Source organism: Rhinatrema bivittatum, chromosome 2, assembly GCF_901001135.1.
Source record: "Rhinatrema bivittatum chromosome 2, aRhiBiv1.1, whole genome shotgun sequence".
In the NCBI taxonomy this organism is placed as follows: domain Eukaryota; kingdom Metazoa; phylum Chordata; class Amphibia; order Gymnophiona; family Rhinatrematidae; genus Rhinatrema; species Rhinatrema bivittatum.
Window position 1 is genome coordinate 637,892,852 of NC_042616.1, and position 15,098 is coordinate 637,907,949.

General features: G+C 46.9%; 1 protein-coding gene across 1 annotated transcript in view; it reads left to right on the plus strand.

Annotated features, from left to right (window-relative positions):
• TGS1 (trimethylguanosine synthase 1) overlaps positions 1–15,098 on the plus strand; it is a 185,269-nt gene that overhangs the window by 10,553 nt on the left and 159,618 nt on the right. Inside the window, 1 exon segment of the mRNA XM_029591286.1 lies at positions 1,341–1,402. Coding sequence (XP_029447146.1) covers positions 1,341–1,402 — 62 coding nt within the window.

Below are 15,098 nucleotides of genomic sequence, written 5' to 3' on the forward strand. Positions count from 1 at the left end.
GCCCCATGATGATCACATGTTCAGTGTGTCACACATGTGAGAACCATCTATCAGGTGTGTCCTGGCCAAGAAAAGGTTGAGAACCACTGGTCTACATAATACCCTCAATTATTAAAAAGCAGACTTTTTAAGATTGCTTGAATTTGCAATTTCATGGAAAGCTGGGTATAAAACGTAATACCTAAGTCTCAGACCTCTGAAATTATATTAATCTGTCTCCTTAACTTTTACTGATGGGATTTCATCTGGACAGACTCCCCAATTGACTGACTGGATTTCTGTTTTTTTAGCATTAAAAATGATTCCATTCTGGGCTAGCCAGCTATTTGCTGCCTGTAAACCACTAACAAGGCTATCAATGCTATCTGTCCAAGTGGCACTTGCTGGAAAGACAAGCTCATAATCTACATTAATTTCATATCTGATGCCCAGGGGTTGATCTCTGTGGGAATGCTCACTGCACAGGTTTTCCAGCCCAGTCTGTTCCAGGCAAACTTGAAATGATTGCTCCTCTGAGAGACTAGAACTAGTGTAGCACTGTTTCCTCAATCTCCATAGCGCACAGTCAACTAAGTAAAATTGAATGATTGACAGTTTTGTTTTTTCTAAATGTTTTCTCTGCCTTTAACAAACAGAACTGTTCTGCAGGAATCAATCTTGCACAAAGGTAAATCAATCAAACTGGCAGTGTTTCTGTAGTGTGACCTTGGTGAAAACCACATTGGATAGATCTAACACATTGTCATCTAAAAACTCTAACTGGCTTAGCATACTTTCTCCAAGAGCTTAGCCAGGGATGAAAAATGTTAAATTGTTCGGTAATTCATAGGCTTAGAAGCAGCCAGAAAATGCTTTTTTTTACCAGACGAACCAAAGCTTTTTTTTTTGAGTATCCTCCAAGCAACTCCTCCTCCAAAGAGAGATTAACCATTTTAGATAGCTCAGCAGAGAGCCCTTTAAGATGCACACAACCCAAAAAGGTAAAGGATCTAAGCAACAGATCCAGGGCAGTTTTGGGAACATGATAGATTTATCTTGTGAATTCCGACTTAAACCATTAATTGCACGACTCTAGTTCTTGAAGGGCCCTGAAAAGATCTGGCTTTCAGCATAACCAAGATGGGTTTAAAACAACAAGGTAATCTGCAGAGCTTGGCTACCCTGAAAAGCAGAACTGGATGTGTTCTCCAGGACTGGAACTGTGCAGTTCTGCAAGGCTGAGGCTGCCTGTAATTTCTTCGACCAAATCGTACTGTTTTGTACCTTTTTTTTTCCCTCTGCTTAAGTTTTAATCAGACACTGCATGAAAGGAAATTATTTTATTTCCATGTATCTTTCAGCGATCGAGACTTGTACTATCTGGGGTTGAATGGGCTCTGTCCTAAAGAAGAAGAGAAGTCTGGTAAGGTGTTCAGTTATTGTACTTTACAGATTCATTCCTAATTATGGTTTTGCATTTGGAATTTTATTTTGTAACGAATCTAAAAGCTGAGCATTCTCTGGTTGCAGTTTCTTAGTATCCCTTTACAAAAAGGCAAATCATAGCAGGCACAGGTCTCAAATGTTGGGTTTTGGATAGACTTGTTCCTTCTGGTAGCGGGGCTGGCCTGGAGCTATGCGGTGTGTGAATGTTTGAAATAATCTGTAATTTTATGAAGTTTGTAGAACTGTGCCTAGAAAATTAATTGATGTGGGAGGAAGTTAACTTTAGAAGTTGATTGTTGCAAGGATTCCATTGATAACTACAATGAAACTTTTGAGGTCCTATGTACTGGCAGTCCATGCTGGGGAAACTGCCAGCAAATCAAAGATCCTAGATATGGCAGGGAAGCACATTGGCTGTCTTCTAGTTGGTGTATTGTGGCACCATCTTTTTATGTTTTTGGAGGTAGTTGTCATTCCCTGTATGTACCCGGATCAGTCCAGACTCCTGGGTTATGCCCTCCCTCTAGCAGGTTGGAAACAGAAGTTTAGTAATAAACTCCGCCTTATCTAGGATGGTGCCACCTACAGCCTGGCAGTATTCTTCTGTCTCCAGCAAGTGGAGAGGGTGCAAATCTACAGTCTGTGTTAGAGCCTATTAGGATTTTTGGTCAGTTTAAAAAAATAAATAATAGTAGAAGAGAGGAAAAGCTTTCTGAGACAACCACAGCTCGTGCCTGCAGTTTACTGTCTCTCACCTCCCAGGGAGTTGTGAGGTCCTGAGGGGACCATCCTCCCTGGTTTTAGAGGCAGCTGAGGCGTTGGGTTGAGGACACACTTTCCAGCTTGTGCAGCCACTGGGGGTGATACCGGGGAGCCCGGCTCACTCCCCCCAGTTGTTTCAGGACCCAGAGGCTCCGGACAGGTACTTAAAAAAAAAAAATATATTTTTTTTTTCTCTTAAGTTCTTGGGTGCGATTCGACTCTCCCTGGCCTCCCGTCCGTGGTGGGGGTATTTTCAGCCTGTTTTGCTGCGCTTTCGGGGGGGTGCCGGGGTTTTTTCGCCGTGCCTGTGTTTGCCGCTTCAGCAATGCCGCAAGGCCGTGTGTCAGGCCTGTGGTGCCATGCGGGCTCGCCTGTCCAGAGATAATCTCTGTTCCTCTTGCGTGTCAGGGGGAGAGGGAGCCTTAGCGACCCCTAAAAGGGTCGTTCTTTGGGTACAAACGGTCACGGGACTCCGAAGAGGGTGCGGACCGCCCGGGACACGGGTTCAATGTCCAGGACGAGGCCCTCCTCCTTGAAGCCCACCTTAGAGATACGGAGTCATCCATGGAGTCGGAGGACCAAGCGGACCCTGAACTTCTTCCCAGCCCCCGCGGGGGATTGAGGGGGAGGGGAACCAGTTACAGTACTTTCTACGAGGTTCTCATGGTCCGGAAGGCGATGACCCGAAAGTGGTCCGCCTTTTTCGCAGAGATGAAAATAGCTGGAATAAGAGGTTATTCCAGCTATTTTACAGGAGCTCAGCATTCCACTTCCACAAGAGGAGTCTCATCTCGGAGCGACTGACCCTGTGGTGGGCCTTCGGGGTCCTCCCTCTTCCTTTCCGTTCCATTTTTCCGCTACGGACTTGCTTTTTAAGGAGTGGAACACTCCGGACTTGGGTCTTAAAGTGGCAAAGGCGATGGATAAGCTCTATCCGCTTCCTGAAGAGGCATTGGAGCTGTTACGTGTTCCTAAGGTGGATTTGGCAGTGGCAGCAGTCACGAAGAAAACCACCATTCCGGTCACTGGAGGGACGGCCCTTAAGGATCTGCAAGACCGTAAACTTGAGGTTCAACTTAAGAAGATTTTCGAAGTCTCTGCTCTGGGGATCCAGGCGGCGATATGTAGTAATTTTTCCTTAAGGGCAGGACTCGCTGGGTACAGCAGCTTCTCCAGGCGGGGCGACTTGAGTCTGTGATTGCGTACAGTGTGGATGTCTTTCATGATTTGCTCCACACCTCGGCCAGATCCATGGTGTTGGCGGTGTCCGCCCGGCGGCTTTTATGGTTGTGCAACTGGGCCACGGATGTGTCATCCAAATCCCAACTCTGATCTTTACCATTCAAGGACAAACTGCTCTTTGGTAAAGAGCTGGAGGACCTCATTCAGTCGTTGGGCGAGAATAAAGTGCATTGTTTGCCAGAGGACAGGCCGAAGTCGAGGGATTCTTTTGGTTCTCGATCTCGTTTTCGGGCAGGTTGGAGGGCTAGGACCTCTCGAGGATCGGGGGTCAACTTTTTGTCACAATGCCAGCAGACAACAGACGTACTCCCAGTCCTTTCGTGGCAGGCGTTTCGGTAGACCTGGTTCCAGCCAGGGTTCGGCGGGAGGAAAACCTTCTCAATGATGGGCGGCTGGTCCATCCCTTGGTTCCCGCTGTGGGGGGCAGATTAACTCTGTTTTACGAGGAGTGGGCCAAGATCACTTCAGACCAGTGGGTGCTCTCAGTGATAAGACATGGATATGCGTTAGATTTACGGTTGGGTAGTCAGTCTGGACAAGAGCCGTCTCGTTCCCTCCCAGTCTCTGGAGTTTTTGGGAGCCTTGTTTGATACCCGTCGGGGGACTGTAGCTCTCACGGAGGATCAGATGGTCAAACTTCAAGGTCAAGTGCAAAGTTTGTTGTCCGAGCCTGTCCCCGATGGTGTGGGATTACTTGCAAGTCTTAGGGTCTATGGCTTCGACTCTAGAATTAGTACCGTGGGCCTTTGCGCATATGCGGCCCTTGCAGTCGGCATTACTATCCCACTGGGACCCGTTATCAGAACAATTTCATCTCCCGTTGCCTTTGACAGGGACCGCGTGGTCCAGCCTGGGTTGGTGGCTACTTCCAGCCAACTTATGGTGTGGGGTTCCGTTGGTAATTCCAGACTGGACGATCGTCACGACGGACGCCAGCCTGTACGGTTGGGGAGTGGTTTGTCAGAGGAAATCAGTGCAGGGGCAGTGGTCCCGGGAGGAGGCACGGTGGTCCATAAATCGTTTGGAGACCAGGGCAGTGAGATTGGCGCTGCAAGCCTTTCTCCCGATTCTTCGCAGCATGTCGGTCAGAGTCCTCTCCGACAATGCAACCATGGTGGCATACATCAACAGTCAGGGGGGTTCAAGGAGTCGACCGGTGGCATTAGATGCTCGTCTGCTGATCGCTTGGGCGGAGCAGCATTTATCGAGCATCGCGGCCTCTCACATTGCCGGGGTAGACAAAGTTCACGCGGACTTCCTCAGTTGTCATTGTCTGGATCCCGGAGAGTGGGAACTCGAGGACGAAGTGTTTCAGCTCATCTGTGCTCAGTGGGGCTCTCCAGCCATGGATCTGATGGCAACATTCCAGAATGCCAAGGTTCCACGATTTTTTGCTCGGCGCAGAGACACAGGGGCGGAGGGCGTGGATGCCCTAGTTCTCCCCTGGCTGACAGACATTCTGCTTTATGTGTTTCCTCCTTGGCCTCTTATAGGCCGGACGCTTCGCCGCATAGAATTACACCCGGCAGAAGTGATTCTGGTAGCTCCCGAGTGGCTGCAACGTCCCTGGTTCGCGGATCTAGTCAATCTGGCAGTGGACGGTCCCTTGCGGTTTCCGGACAGGTCAAATTTACTTCATCAGGGACCCATCTGTTTCGATCAGGTAGATCGCTTTTGTCTAGCGGCATGGCTTTTGAGAGGAAGAGACTGAAGTCCAGAGGCTATTTTGGATGCGGTGGTGACTACGTTGTTACGTTCCCGGAAGGAGTCCACATCCTTATCTTATGTCTGGGTCTAGAAAGGTTTTGAGGCGGGGTGTCTTGACAGGAGTATTATACCTCTCCGGGCGACTGTACCAGACATTTTGACTTTTCTTCAAGCTGGTTTAGCAAAAGGATTATCGTGTAGTTCCTTGCGCGTACAAGTGGCGGCGCTAGGTTCCTTGCAGGGTACCATCCAAGGGTCGAGCCAGGCGGCACACCCTGACGTCTCGCGTTTTCTAGGGGGGGGGGGCGAAGCACTTGCATCCGCTGGTGAGACCGCCTTGTCCGTCTTGGAATCTGAATTTGATGCTGAAAGCCTTGTGTTCGGCACCTTTTGAACCCTTACGGAGAGCAGCCTTGAAGGATCTCACGTTAAAAATTGTATTTTTGGTGGCTATCATTTCTGTGCGCCAGATATTGGAGCTTCAGGCCTTGTCCTGTAGGGAGCCCTTCTTGAGGTTTTCGGATTCGGGGGTTTCCCTGTGCACGGTTCCTTCCTTTCTTCCAAAGGTGGTGTCTTTATTTCATTTAAATCAGTCGGTGGAGCTTCCGTCCTCCGATTTGGACAGATCTGATCCAGGTGCAAAAGAATTGCAGAAACTGGAGGTTCGTCGGGTCTTGCTTCACTACCTGGAGATTACTAATAGTTTCCGGGTGTCGGATCATCTTTTTGTGCTCTGGAGTGGTCCACATAGAGGAAACATGGCTTCTAAGACCACGATAGCTCGCTGGCTGAAAGAGGCTATAAACTCTGCTTATTTGTTGAGTGGTCAGCCCTTGCTGGCGGGCGTCCGGGCTCACTCCACTCGGTCTCAGGCTACATTCTGGGCGGAATGTCAGCAGGTTACTCCAGAGGAGATTTGCCGAGCGGCTACATGGAAATCTTTGCATACCTTTGCTAAGCATTACCAACTGGATGTTCGGGCATCCAGTACCGGTCAATTTGGAGAAGGAGTGCTGCAAGCAGGCCTCTCTGGATCCCATCCCAAGTAAGTAGAACTCTGGTACATCCCAGGAGTCTGGACTGATCCGGGTACGTACAGGGAAAAGAAAACTGGTTCTTACCTGATAATTTTCGTTCCTGTAGTACCATGGATCAGTTCAGAGTCCCACCCTGCTTAGATACTTGAAGGTCATGGAGAGTCCGCACTGTTACCTACTTATTATTGTTCTTTTCGTTGATTGATCAACCACAGTTTGGTTCCGGATGGCATGGGTTCTGTTCTCTGTTGGGGGGTCATTGAGCCGGTTCCTGTTGTTAGGTTACTGTATATAGTTCCATTCTGCTTTGACATTAAGTAATACTGCCAGGCTGTACATGTCACCCTCCTAGATAAGGCGGAGTTTATTAGTAAACTTCTGTCTCCATCCTGCTAGAGGGGGGCATAACCCAGGAGTCTGGTCTGATCCGTGGTACTACAGGAACGAAAATTATCAGGTAAGAATCAATTTTCTTTTGCCTGCTGAGAAGCAGTTATACCAGAGGTGGACAAAGTATGGAACCAGATCCTGCTTGCTGCAGTGCAAGTTTGTCAGTTTGAGTTGAAAGGGTACATAGGTTGGTCAGAAGTGCTGAGCTCCTAGGGACAGGGAATCCCCATCTGCGGGCCTCTTGGACAACAAGGGAAACCTGTCCTCACTCCTCAAACCTGAGTACAGGGAGGGTTGCTCCCCATTCCCCCCCCCCCCCCCCCCCCCCCCCACACACACACCCAGACAGTGTGGTCCCCCCAGTGTGGCTCTTAGGCAATGTTCGCCAACCCCTTAGATGCAGGTTGATATGAATTTTAGAACTTTGATTTCTTCTGTATGTAATGTGAGTAATACCAGGGGTTCCTTGCGGGCCGCTGTTCCATCCTCATGGGGGTAGGGTAGAACTTGTCAGAACACGTGGGCTTTTCCTTTATTTGTAGTTTTTGTTTTGTTTTGTTTTGTTTTATTTTAACTTTTTTATATTTTTATATTTCGCAATATAACAAAAGAGAACTGGTTAAAAGAGAGCCAAGATTTCAAAATACAAATATCAGGAAATACAAAAAAAATTATAAAATCTCAACTAACAACCCATGATAGAAAACAAAATAAAGGAGAACAACTACAAAGGGGGGAAAAAACCAAGTAATGGTACGAGCGACAAGCTGGGGCAAATAATATGCTCTCGGACATGCCCAACCCCATCCGTAGAGGTATTGCTAAATTTTTTCATTTCCAGTAAAGACCAAAGTTGTTCTGGTTCAAAAGGGACATGAGCCACTTGAGCATAAGATACTAAGACATTTACATGGGTGGTGCAGCAGGAAAGATGTCCCAAGAGACCTAATCTCCTGCCGCGCAGTCAAAAACTGTTTCCTCCTCTTCTGAGTGGATTGTTATATCAGGAAAAATCCGTAATATGTTGCCCCATGAGTTCTTCAGAAGCCTTTTATTTAGATCTTGCCTGAACACAAAGGAAGCCAGCAGAGTGACCCTGTTGCACTCCACATTTCACAATATTCTCCGAGCAGTAAAATCCAAATCTTCATGAGCCCCAGCTGGAGTCTGTCGGCACTAAATGGAGACCGTTGGAAGATAATGCCACATTCAAAGGGGGAATTTACTTTGCAGACATTGAGGACATTCTGTAAATATTTTTCAAAAAGATCCAAAGGGGAAGTAGCAGCAACCTTATGAAAATTTAAGGAAATGTACGTTTAATTGACCAACTTGATTCTCCATGTGTTCTAAACATCTATGAACTGCTACCTTGTCCTTAACCAGGGGGACATTAACTTCCTTGAGTCCATCATCTAATTCCTTAATCTTGCCTTTCATCTCCATAATTTCAGCCTCCTGTTTCCAAGCCATCTCTTTAACTGAAACCTTCAATTTAAAGATATCCCTTGAAGTTAAAGCAGAGTCCAACCTTGCCAGTGCTGCCCAAATAGTATCTAAGGCAGGGTTGTCCAACTCCGGTCCTCGAGGGCCACAAACCCCAGGTCTGGTTTATAGTATAATGAATATACATGAGACAGATCTGCATACAATTGAGGCAGTGCATGAAAATTTATCTCATGCATATTCATTAGGGTTACTCTGAAAATCAGATCGGTTTGCGGCCCTCGAGGACTGGAGTTGGACACCCATGATCTAAGGTAAGCACAGGGGGTTTCAGCAAAGGGGAAGGAAACTCATGCTCCTATAGCACCAAGGGAGTCCAAGCGTCCACAAAAGCAGGGACATTGTTGATCTTCCCTCTGAAAGGCTGCATTTGAGACACTCAGTCCATCTGATATCTCTACTCGACCTGAATTCCTGTTTCCTCCAGCTGAGCTCTCTGCACCCGCAGTGGTTCAATCTCGGTGTCTGCAGCATCATCGCTGCTTGCCGATACAGCTGCAGTACCCATATGAAGCAGCCTCAAAGACAGCGATAGAAACCTCTTCTCCAGCTGAGAAGGGCTTTCCCATGCCATCCTCAGAAACTGAGCACTCCTCCTGGGAAGCAATAGCATGTTCAATTCTGACCCATACATTTAAGAGGCATCGTGTACAAGAAAAATGCGGCAAAGTTAAAATTTCAGGAAACAAGGTCAAGACAATACCTAGAGTCTCACCACCATCTTGATTCTTCCCCCTCCCCCTTTATTTAGAGTTTTAAGAATATTTTAAACCCAGCCAGAGATATTTGTAGTCAGTGTCCCAGTGCCAGAGATAATTGGTTGCCTCTGGTTTCTCTGTGTGCAATTTGGAGATTTTTGAAAGGTTCCAAACTGACCAAGGTGAGGCGTTGTTGCACCTCTGTGTACTTTTCGGATGGGTTTCCCTGTCATTTGATGCAGTGTCTTCTGAGAATTGTTTGTTTGCTTAACGTTTGCTTCCATTTCATCCTGCTACACCAGTCCAGGTTAGTCCCTGCAGGTGGGTTATATCCCACTACCAGCAGATAGAGGCAGAGCACACCAATTTTCTCCCGTGACATCCTCACTATGATTAGGTGATGCAGAACAGAGGAGAACCCACTATACTCTGCCTGCAGTGGTTCGTAGAACTCTGGTGCAGCAGGATTTCTCAGTTTGGCACTGAAGCTGCAGGGCCAGGCCTCTGGTTTTCCCAGAACAATGAGTCCAGTGTGAAGGGTTCCCTGTCCCAGAGGGGACTTGATGGAATCTGAAGGGGGGCGGAACGCTATCTCTTTAAAAAATAAAAAAATTAAGACCTTGTGCTTGCTTACAGGAGAAATAATCCTTCTCCTATCAATCCCCTTCTGCACAGCAGCCTCTCTCTTTAAGAAAATTCTGAAACAAAACAGTGAAGTCTCAGAAGGCCTAGTCTTAGGCTGGAGATGTTTCAAGCTGAAAGCTGACCTGTGCTCATCAGGGTGTAAGTGTTTGTGGTAGCGGCTGGTCTCTAGTGACATTTTGCTTCTGCACTGCAGTGAGGGAGGTGTAGGAAATGTATGGAGATGCTTGGTTGTCACTTTGAGGGCCTGTGGATGTAAGAGGGCTGCGTCTGCTGTGGGGCAATTGTCCCATTTATATTTGAGCAGGAGAACTCCCAAGGTAGTGCTGTAAATCTGATGAAGCAGCTGCTGTTTCCCTGCCACAAGAAATTGCTTCTTTGCTGGGTTTTCTCTCTGAGCTTGGGCAGACTGAGGCCACCTCCTAAGTGGTTTTGGTGGAAGCGGTGGCCATTTTAACTCAAACTTCCGCAGGGTCCCCTAGTCAGTTGCGGCCCTGCACTCGATTTTGAAGAACCCCCAATTTTTGGTTCTTGTAGAGAGCACGTAAGAAGTTGCCATACTGGGTCAGACAAAGTGTCCATCAAGCCCAGCATCCTGTCTCCAACAGTGGCCAATCCAGGATGGAAGTACCTGGCAAGTATCCAAACATTAAATAGATCCCCCTGCTATTAGCGCTGGTGGTAAGCAATGGCTATTCCCTAAGTCAGCTTGACTAATAGTTTATGGATTTCTCTTCCAGGAACTTGTTCAAACTTTTTTTTAAGCTCAGCTAAGCTAACTGCCTTAACCACATCCTCTGGCAATGAGGGCCCTCTCAATTTGGCTCCTATTAAGACAGTCCAGCAATTTTGGAGATGATTCCCTGGAGGTTTTCCAATTTTTACATCAGGCCTTTTGTGTAACACAGATACCTGAGGGGAAAGGCAAGGGATCCTCTGTGGCCAGTATGCTTCTACATGAGAAACCATCTCCTAGCAAACACTCCAGGGAGACAGCTGGTCTGTCATCCCTGGGGGAAATTGATATGCAGGAGATGCCTGAGGACCAACTGGATTCCTTCTATTGTGGATCCATGGAAGAAGTTCCCTCAGAAGGGATGACTGTTTCATAGTGAGGAGGTTGCCGATTGATCAGGTGATATTTTATCCCAGGCTGGCAGATTCCAAGATTGAAGGAGCTTCAATGTGGGATCCTATTATTAAGGGGGTCCACAAATCCACCAAAGCATTTTTCCTGCATTCTGAAGTAGAAGAAATGATGCTGGTGAAATGGGAAGCTCTGGAGAGTGGCCTCAGTGTGGGTGGGGTGTGAGGTGAAGTCTTCCTAAATTGTATTCTCTTTCTCCAGATGCGGTTCAGCATTTCTTCCAGAACCCTCGAGTGGGTGCTGTGGACAGAGTGGTCACCAGGCATATGACTGTTTTGTGGAAGGGAATACTGTCATGGATCCTCAGGATAGGAATCTTGAACTTCCTCTGAGGCACCTCTTTATTTCCTCAGCCCTGGCGGTACAGATTTCTGTCTATGGTGATTTAATGTTCCGAGCATTCCTGCGCTGGATTCAGTAGCCCCAAAACCTTGAGGGGGTCAGAGAAAATGGAAATAGTGGTGGCTTTCGTAGTTGATATGCTATATGATCGTCTCCAAACATTTTCTAGATTGGTGGCTTTGGCCATAGCAGCACAAAGGCTCCTTTTGACTTCGAATCTGGGCAGCTGACTCCTGGTTGATCTAGGCCAGGAAAGTTGCCTTTTAAGGGTAGGCGTTTGTTTTGAGAGGATATGGAGCAGTTCATTAAAAAAAAAAAAAAAAAATCTAGACAATCCAAAGCTATAGTAACTTCCCAAGGATAGGCTTCAGACCTTTTGTTGCTCTGCCAGAGGTTGGGGGTTAGTTCTGGTATTCCAGACAGTGGGTAAATGAGCGTCCAGTTATTCATTTTGAGGGCCTTTTCCATAGAGAGGGAAGAGTGAGTCCTTTCAATGTTTTCTTAAGCCAAGGCCTGACTTGGCCTCCATCTCTCGAACATTTTGTCAATGAAGTATGGTATATTCACGCTCCGGTGATTCTCATGGGAGGTCTTAAGCAGCAATTTTACTAGGAGTGGATCCAAAAAGTTCAGATCAGTGTTGTTTAGATGTTGCTTATCAGTTATGCACTAGAATTTGATGATCCCATTCCTGACTTCTTTATGGTTCTCCCTGTGTGTCAGCCAGCAAGCAAAGAGAGGTTCTCAAAACTCTACAGGCTGTAGTTCTGATTCCCCACTTACAGGCCGATACAGTAAGGACGTGTAAGAAACAGTGCGGCAGTGCTGGGCGCCCGCTCGTTTGCCGCGTGCATATTTTGGTTCACATACCGCTCGATTCAGTATTCAAATTAAATGCAAATCCAAGCGGCGTCCAAAGCGCATCAATGAAGCGGTAAGCGTTCGCAATCCATTTTATTGTATAGAGCGGTATGCAGCGCCTATACAGTATCCAGGGTGCGCTGGTACCTGTCATTTCAAATGTCATTTCACCAGGTAAGTGGATGGTTCTTTTCTTCAGACCCCACTGCCTTGAGCGCCTGGCCGGACGTCCAAGCCGCGACCTCGGACGTCCGGCCAGGCGCTCAAGGCAGCGGTGCCTCCAATCATGGACGCCTGGATATAGGCGGGAAGGTCCATGAATGGACGCCGCGACCTTGGACGTCCGAGGTCGCGGCTTCCGTTCATGGACCTTCCCGCCTGTAGGCCCTGCTGCCTTGAGCGTCCGGCCGGACGTCCAAGTTTCCCAGTACATACATGGATCTGCAACACTGTATTCTCAAGTTTGTATTCTCAACTCAGCTATGCGTTCTTATTTCAGCATCTACTACAGCCTTATTCTAGACGCAGGAGGAAGGCTCCGTAGAGGCGTCCATGTCTCCGCTGGACCCCGGAGCCTCAGGACGCCTAGCGGATGCCCATCTCTCCGGTGCCTGTAGAGGTGTCCATGTCCGGAGCCTCAGAGACATACAGATTAACTCTAGCCTGGCGCGGCTCCCATCTAACGCCAGGGACAGGGTAGGCGGTAAATATTCAGGTTAAAGACGCGGTAAATAAGCTGGATAACAGGGCGATAATTTGGGCGTACGTTACTGTATCGGAGGGAATAGCTAATCCGATCATTAACCTGTCATATACATGCGGTAAGCGGAAAGGGATACGCATCCTTTTCGGCAAGCGGTAAGGACACATAAAAGCCGATACTGAATCACAGGTACACCTTACGCGTCCAAAACGTGCGTCCAAAGCGGGTTAAAAACCGGGTAACCACGGCCGCGCTTTACTGTATCGGCCCGTTAGAGAGAGGCTGTAGTCTGTATTGAATTTACCTTGTGCTTCTCAAGAAGTATGGAATTTTCAGACCAATCCTGGATTGAAAGGTGTGAACAGCAGTCTCTGATATCAGATATCAGGATGGAGACTCTGTACTAGTACTAGTGGTTTGGCAGGGTGAGTTTCTGTTCTGTCTAGACCTGTTGGAGGCTTACGTTTTTATATTTCCACCAGGCAGGAAGATCAGAAGTATCTCTGATTTTTTTTTTTTTTTTCTGTTCTCCAAAAGCATTTCCAATTTCAGGTGCTCCCTTTTGGTTTAGCAACAGCTTCATGAATATTCACAAAGGTCATGGTTGCCGTAGTGGCCTTTTTGAGGTGAGAAGGTGTGATAGTTCACCCTTATCTTGACAATTAGTTGATCAGAACCAAATGTTATGAAGTTGTCCAAGTATCCAAGAGAGTGGTCTGAGTTTAAGAAAATTTGGGCTGGGTGATCAATTTTGAAGAGAAAACGTTATCCCATATCAGGTCTTAGAATATCTGGGACACACTTCAATATGGGGATAGATTGCATATATATTTGACAGCAGAGAGAGAGAGTAAACAAGTTGATTTTTCAGGTTCAGATGTTTGTCTCTGGGATTCCAAGAGCTTTGGATTTCCTTCAACTGTCGGGTCCATGGTGGCCACTTTGAATCTAATTTCAAGGGCAAGGGTTCATGTGGCCTTTTTTTTTTTTCCTCTGTCACCTCAGTTCCAAGATTACAAATCCTGTCTCTCTTTGCTGGTATCAGTGAGGGACAGCCTTCAATGGTGGACAGTTTCTCAGAACCTCTCATGGGTGGGAGGTCAGTCTGTTGGCTCCCTCCTGGATCCTGGTTATGATGGATCCATGCCTGACTGGTTGGGGGAGCTCATTGTTTGGACCAGGTGGCCCAAGGGTGCTGGTCTCAAAAAAGATGGCTGTGTAGACCATAAACCGACTATTTATTTATTTAACATTTTTATATACCGACCTTCATGAAAGAAATTCATATCAGATCGGTTTACAAATAACATGAGGGGAATAACAAAGTCAACCATATAACAAGAAATGAAAGTTACATATAACAAGGGGTATTAACCTGGAGGGCTAGGATAGCCGGAGCGATAGAAGGCATAACTGGAGAAATTAGATTATACAATAATATGAAGAGAAGAGGCATAAGTGTATAGGCTACACTTGTCAGAGAGTTTAGATAGGACTAGAAATCAGAGCAATCAAGCTAGCCCTGTCATTTTCTTCCTCTAATCAAGGAAAAGGCAGTCGGGGTGCTCCCTGAAAATGCAATAGCAATGGTGTATGTGAACAGGAAAGGTGGTACCCGAAGTCCAGGAATATCGGAGGAGACAAACCTTTTCTTTTATTGGGTGGAAGAAAATCTGCAATTCTTATTGGCAGCCCATATTGTGGGTCAAGAGAATGTGAGAGTGATTTTATGAGCGGGAATCTTCTGGATCTGGGCTAGTGGGAGCTTAGCGAAGAGGCCTATTGTATAGTTCTCCAGTGGATTATCCCCACATGGGCCTGATAGCAATTCGCAGAAATGACAAATTTAGTCAGTTCTTTAGCCATCGCAGGGAGTTGGAACCAAAAACACACAGATGCTGACTATCAGCCCTGGCCAGAAGAACTATTTCTGAATGTATTCCCACCTTGGCTTCTGATTGGCAGGACTCTATGCCAGTTGGAGATGGAGAAGAATCTGGTCATTCTGATAGCTCCATATTGGCCTCTAAGACCTTAGTATGTGGATCTCATGAGGCTTCAGGTCGACCTTCCTCTGCGACTGCAGGGCACCAGTGGATGGTTGATTCAGGGTCCAGTCATTATGGAGGATCCTTCTCCGTTTTATCTTTCAGCCTGCCTCTTGAAGGTCATATTAGAAGAAGGAGGACTGCTCTTCTTCCATAACATCCACACTACTGAAAGCAAACAAAACTTGTACTTCCTTGACTTATATTCAGGTGTGTTTGGTTTTTCGAAGTATTCTGAAAGGACTAGTCGATATCCACTTGATTTTAGAAGGTTTTGTGCTTTTTAGCCTTTTTGCAAGGGATTTGAATTCTCTAAAGATTCAGGTTGCAGCTATCTCCTGTTAGAGAGAGAATTCACGGAATGTCAGTAGCCTACCCTCTGGATAATTCTCTTTTCTTCGAGGGAGAAAGAGATTACATCTGTCCTTCAGGCCTCTAGTTCCTCAGTGGGACCTGAATCTGGTTTTAAAGGCTCTATCCTCAGCTCATTTTGAGCCTCTGCGTCAGATTTTGTGGAAGGATCTTACTCTAAAGGCTTTTTTCTAGTAGCTATTTATTCAGTGTGCAGAAATCTTTTCTGGTCTAGCA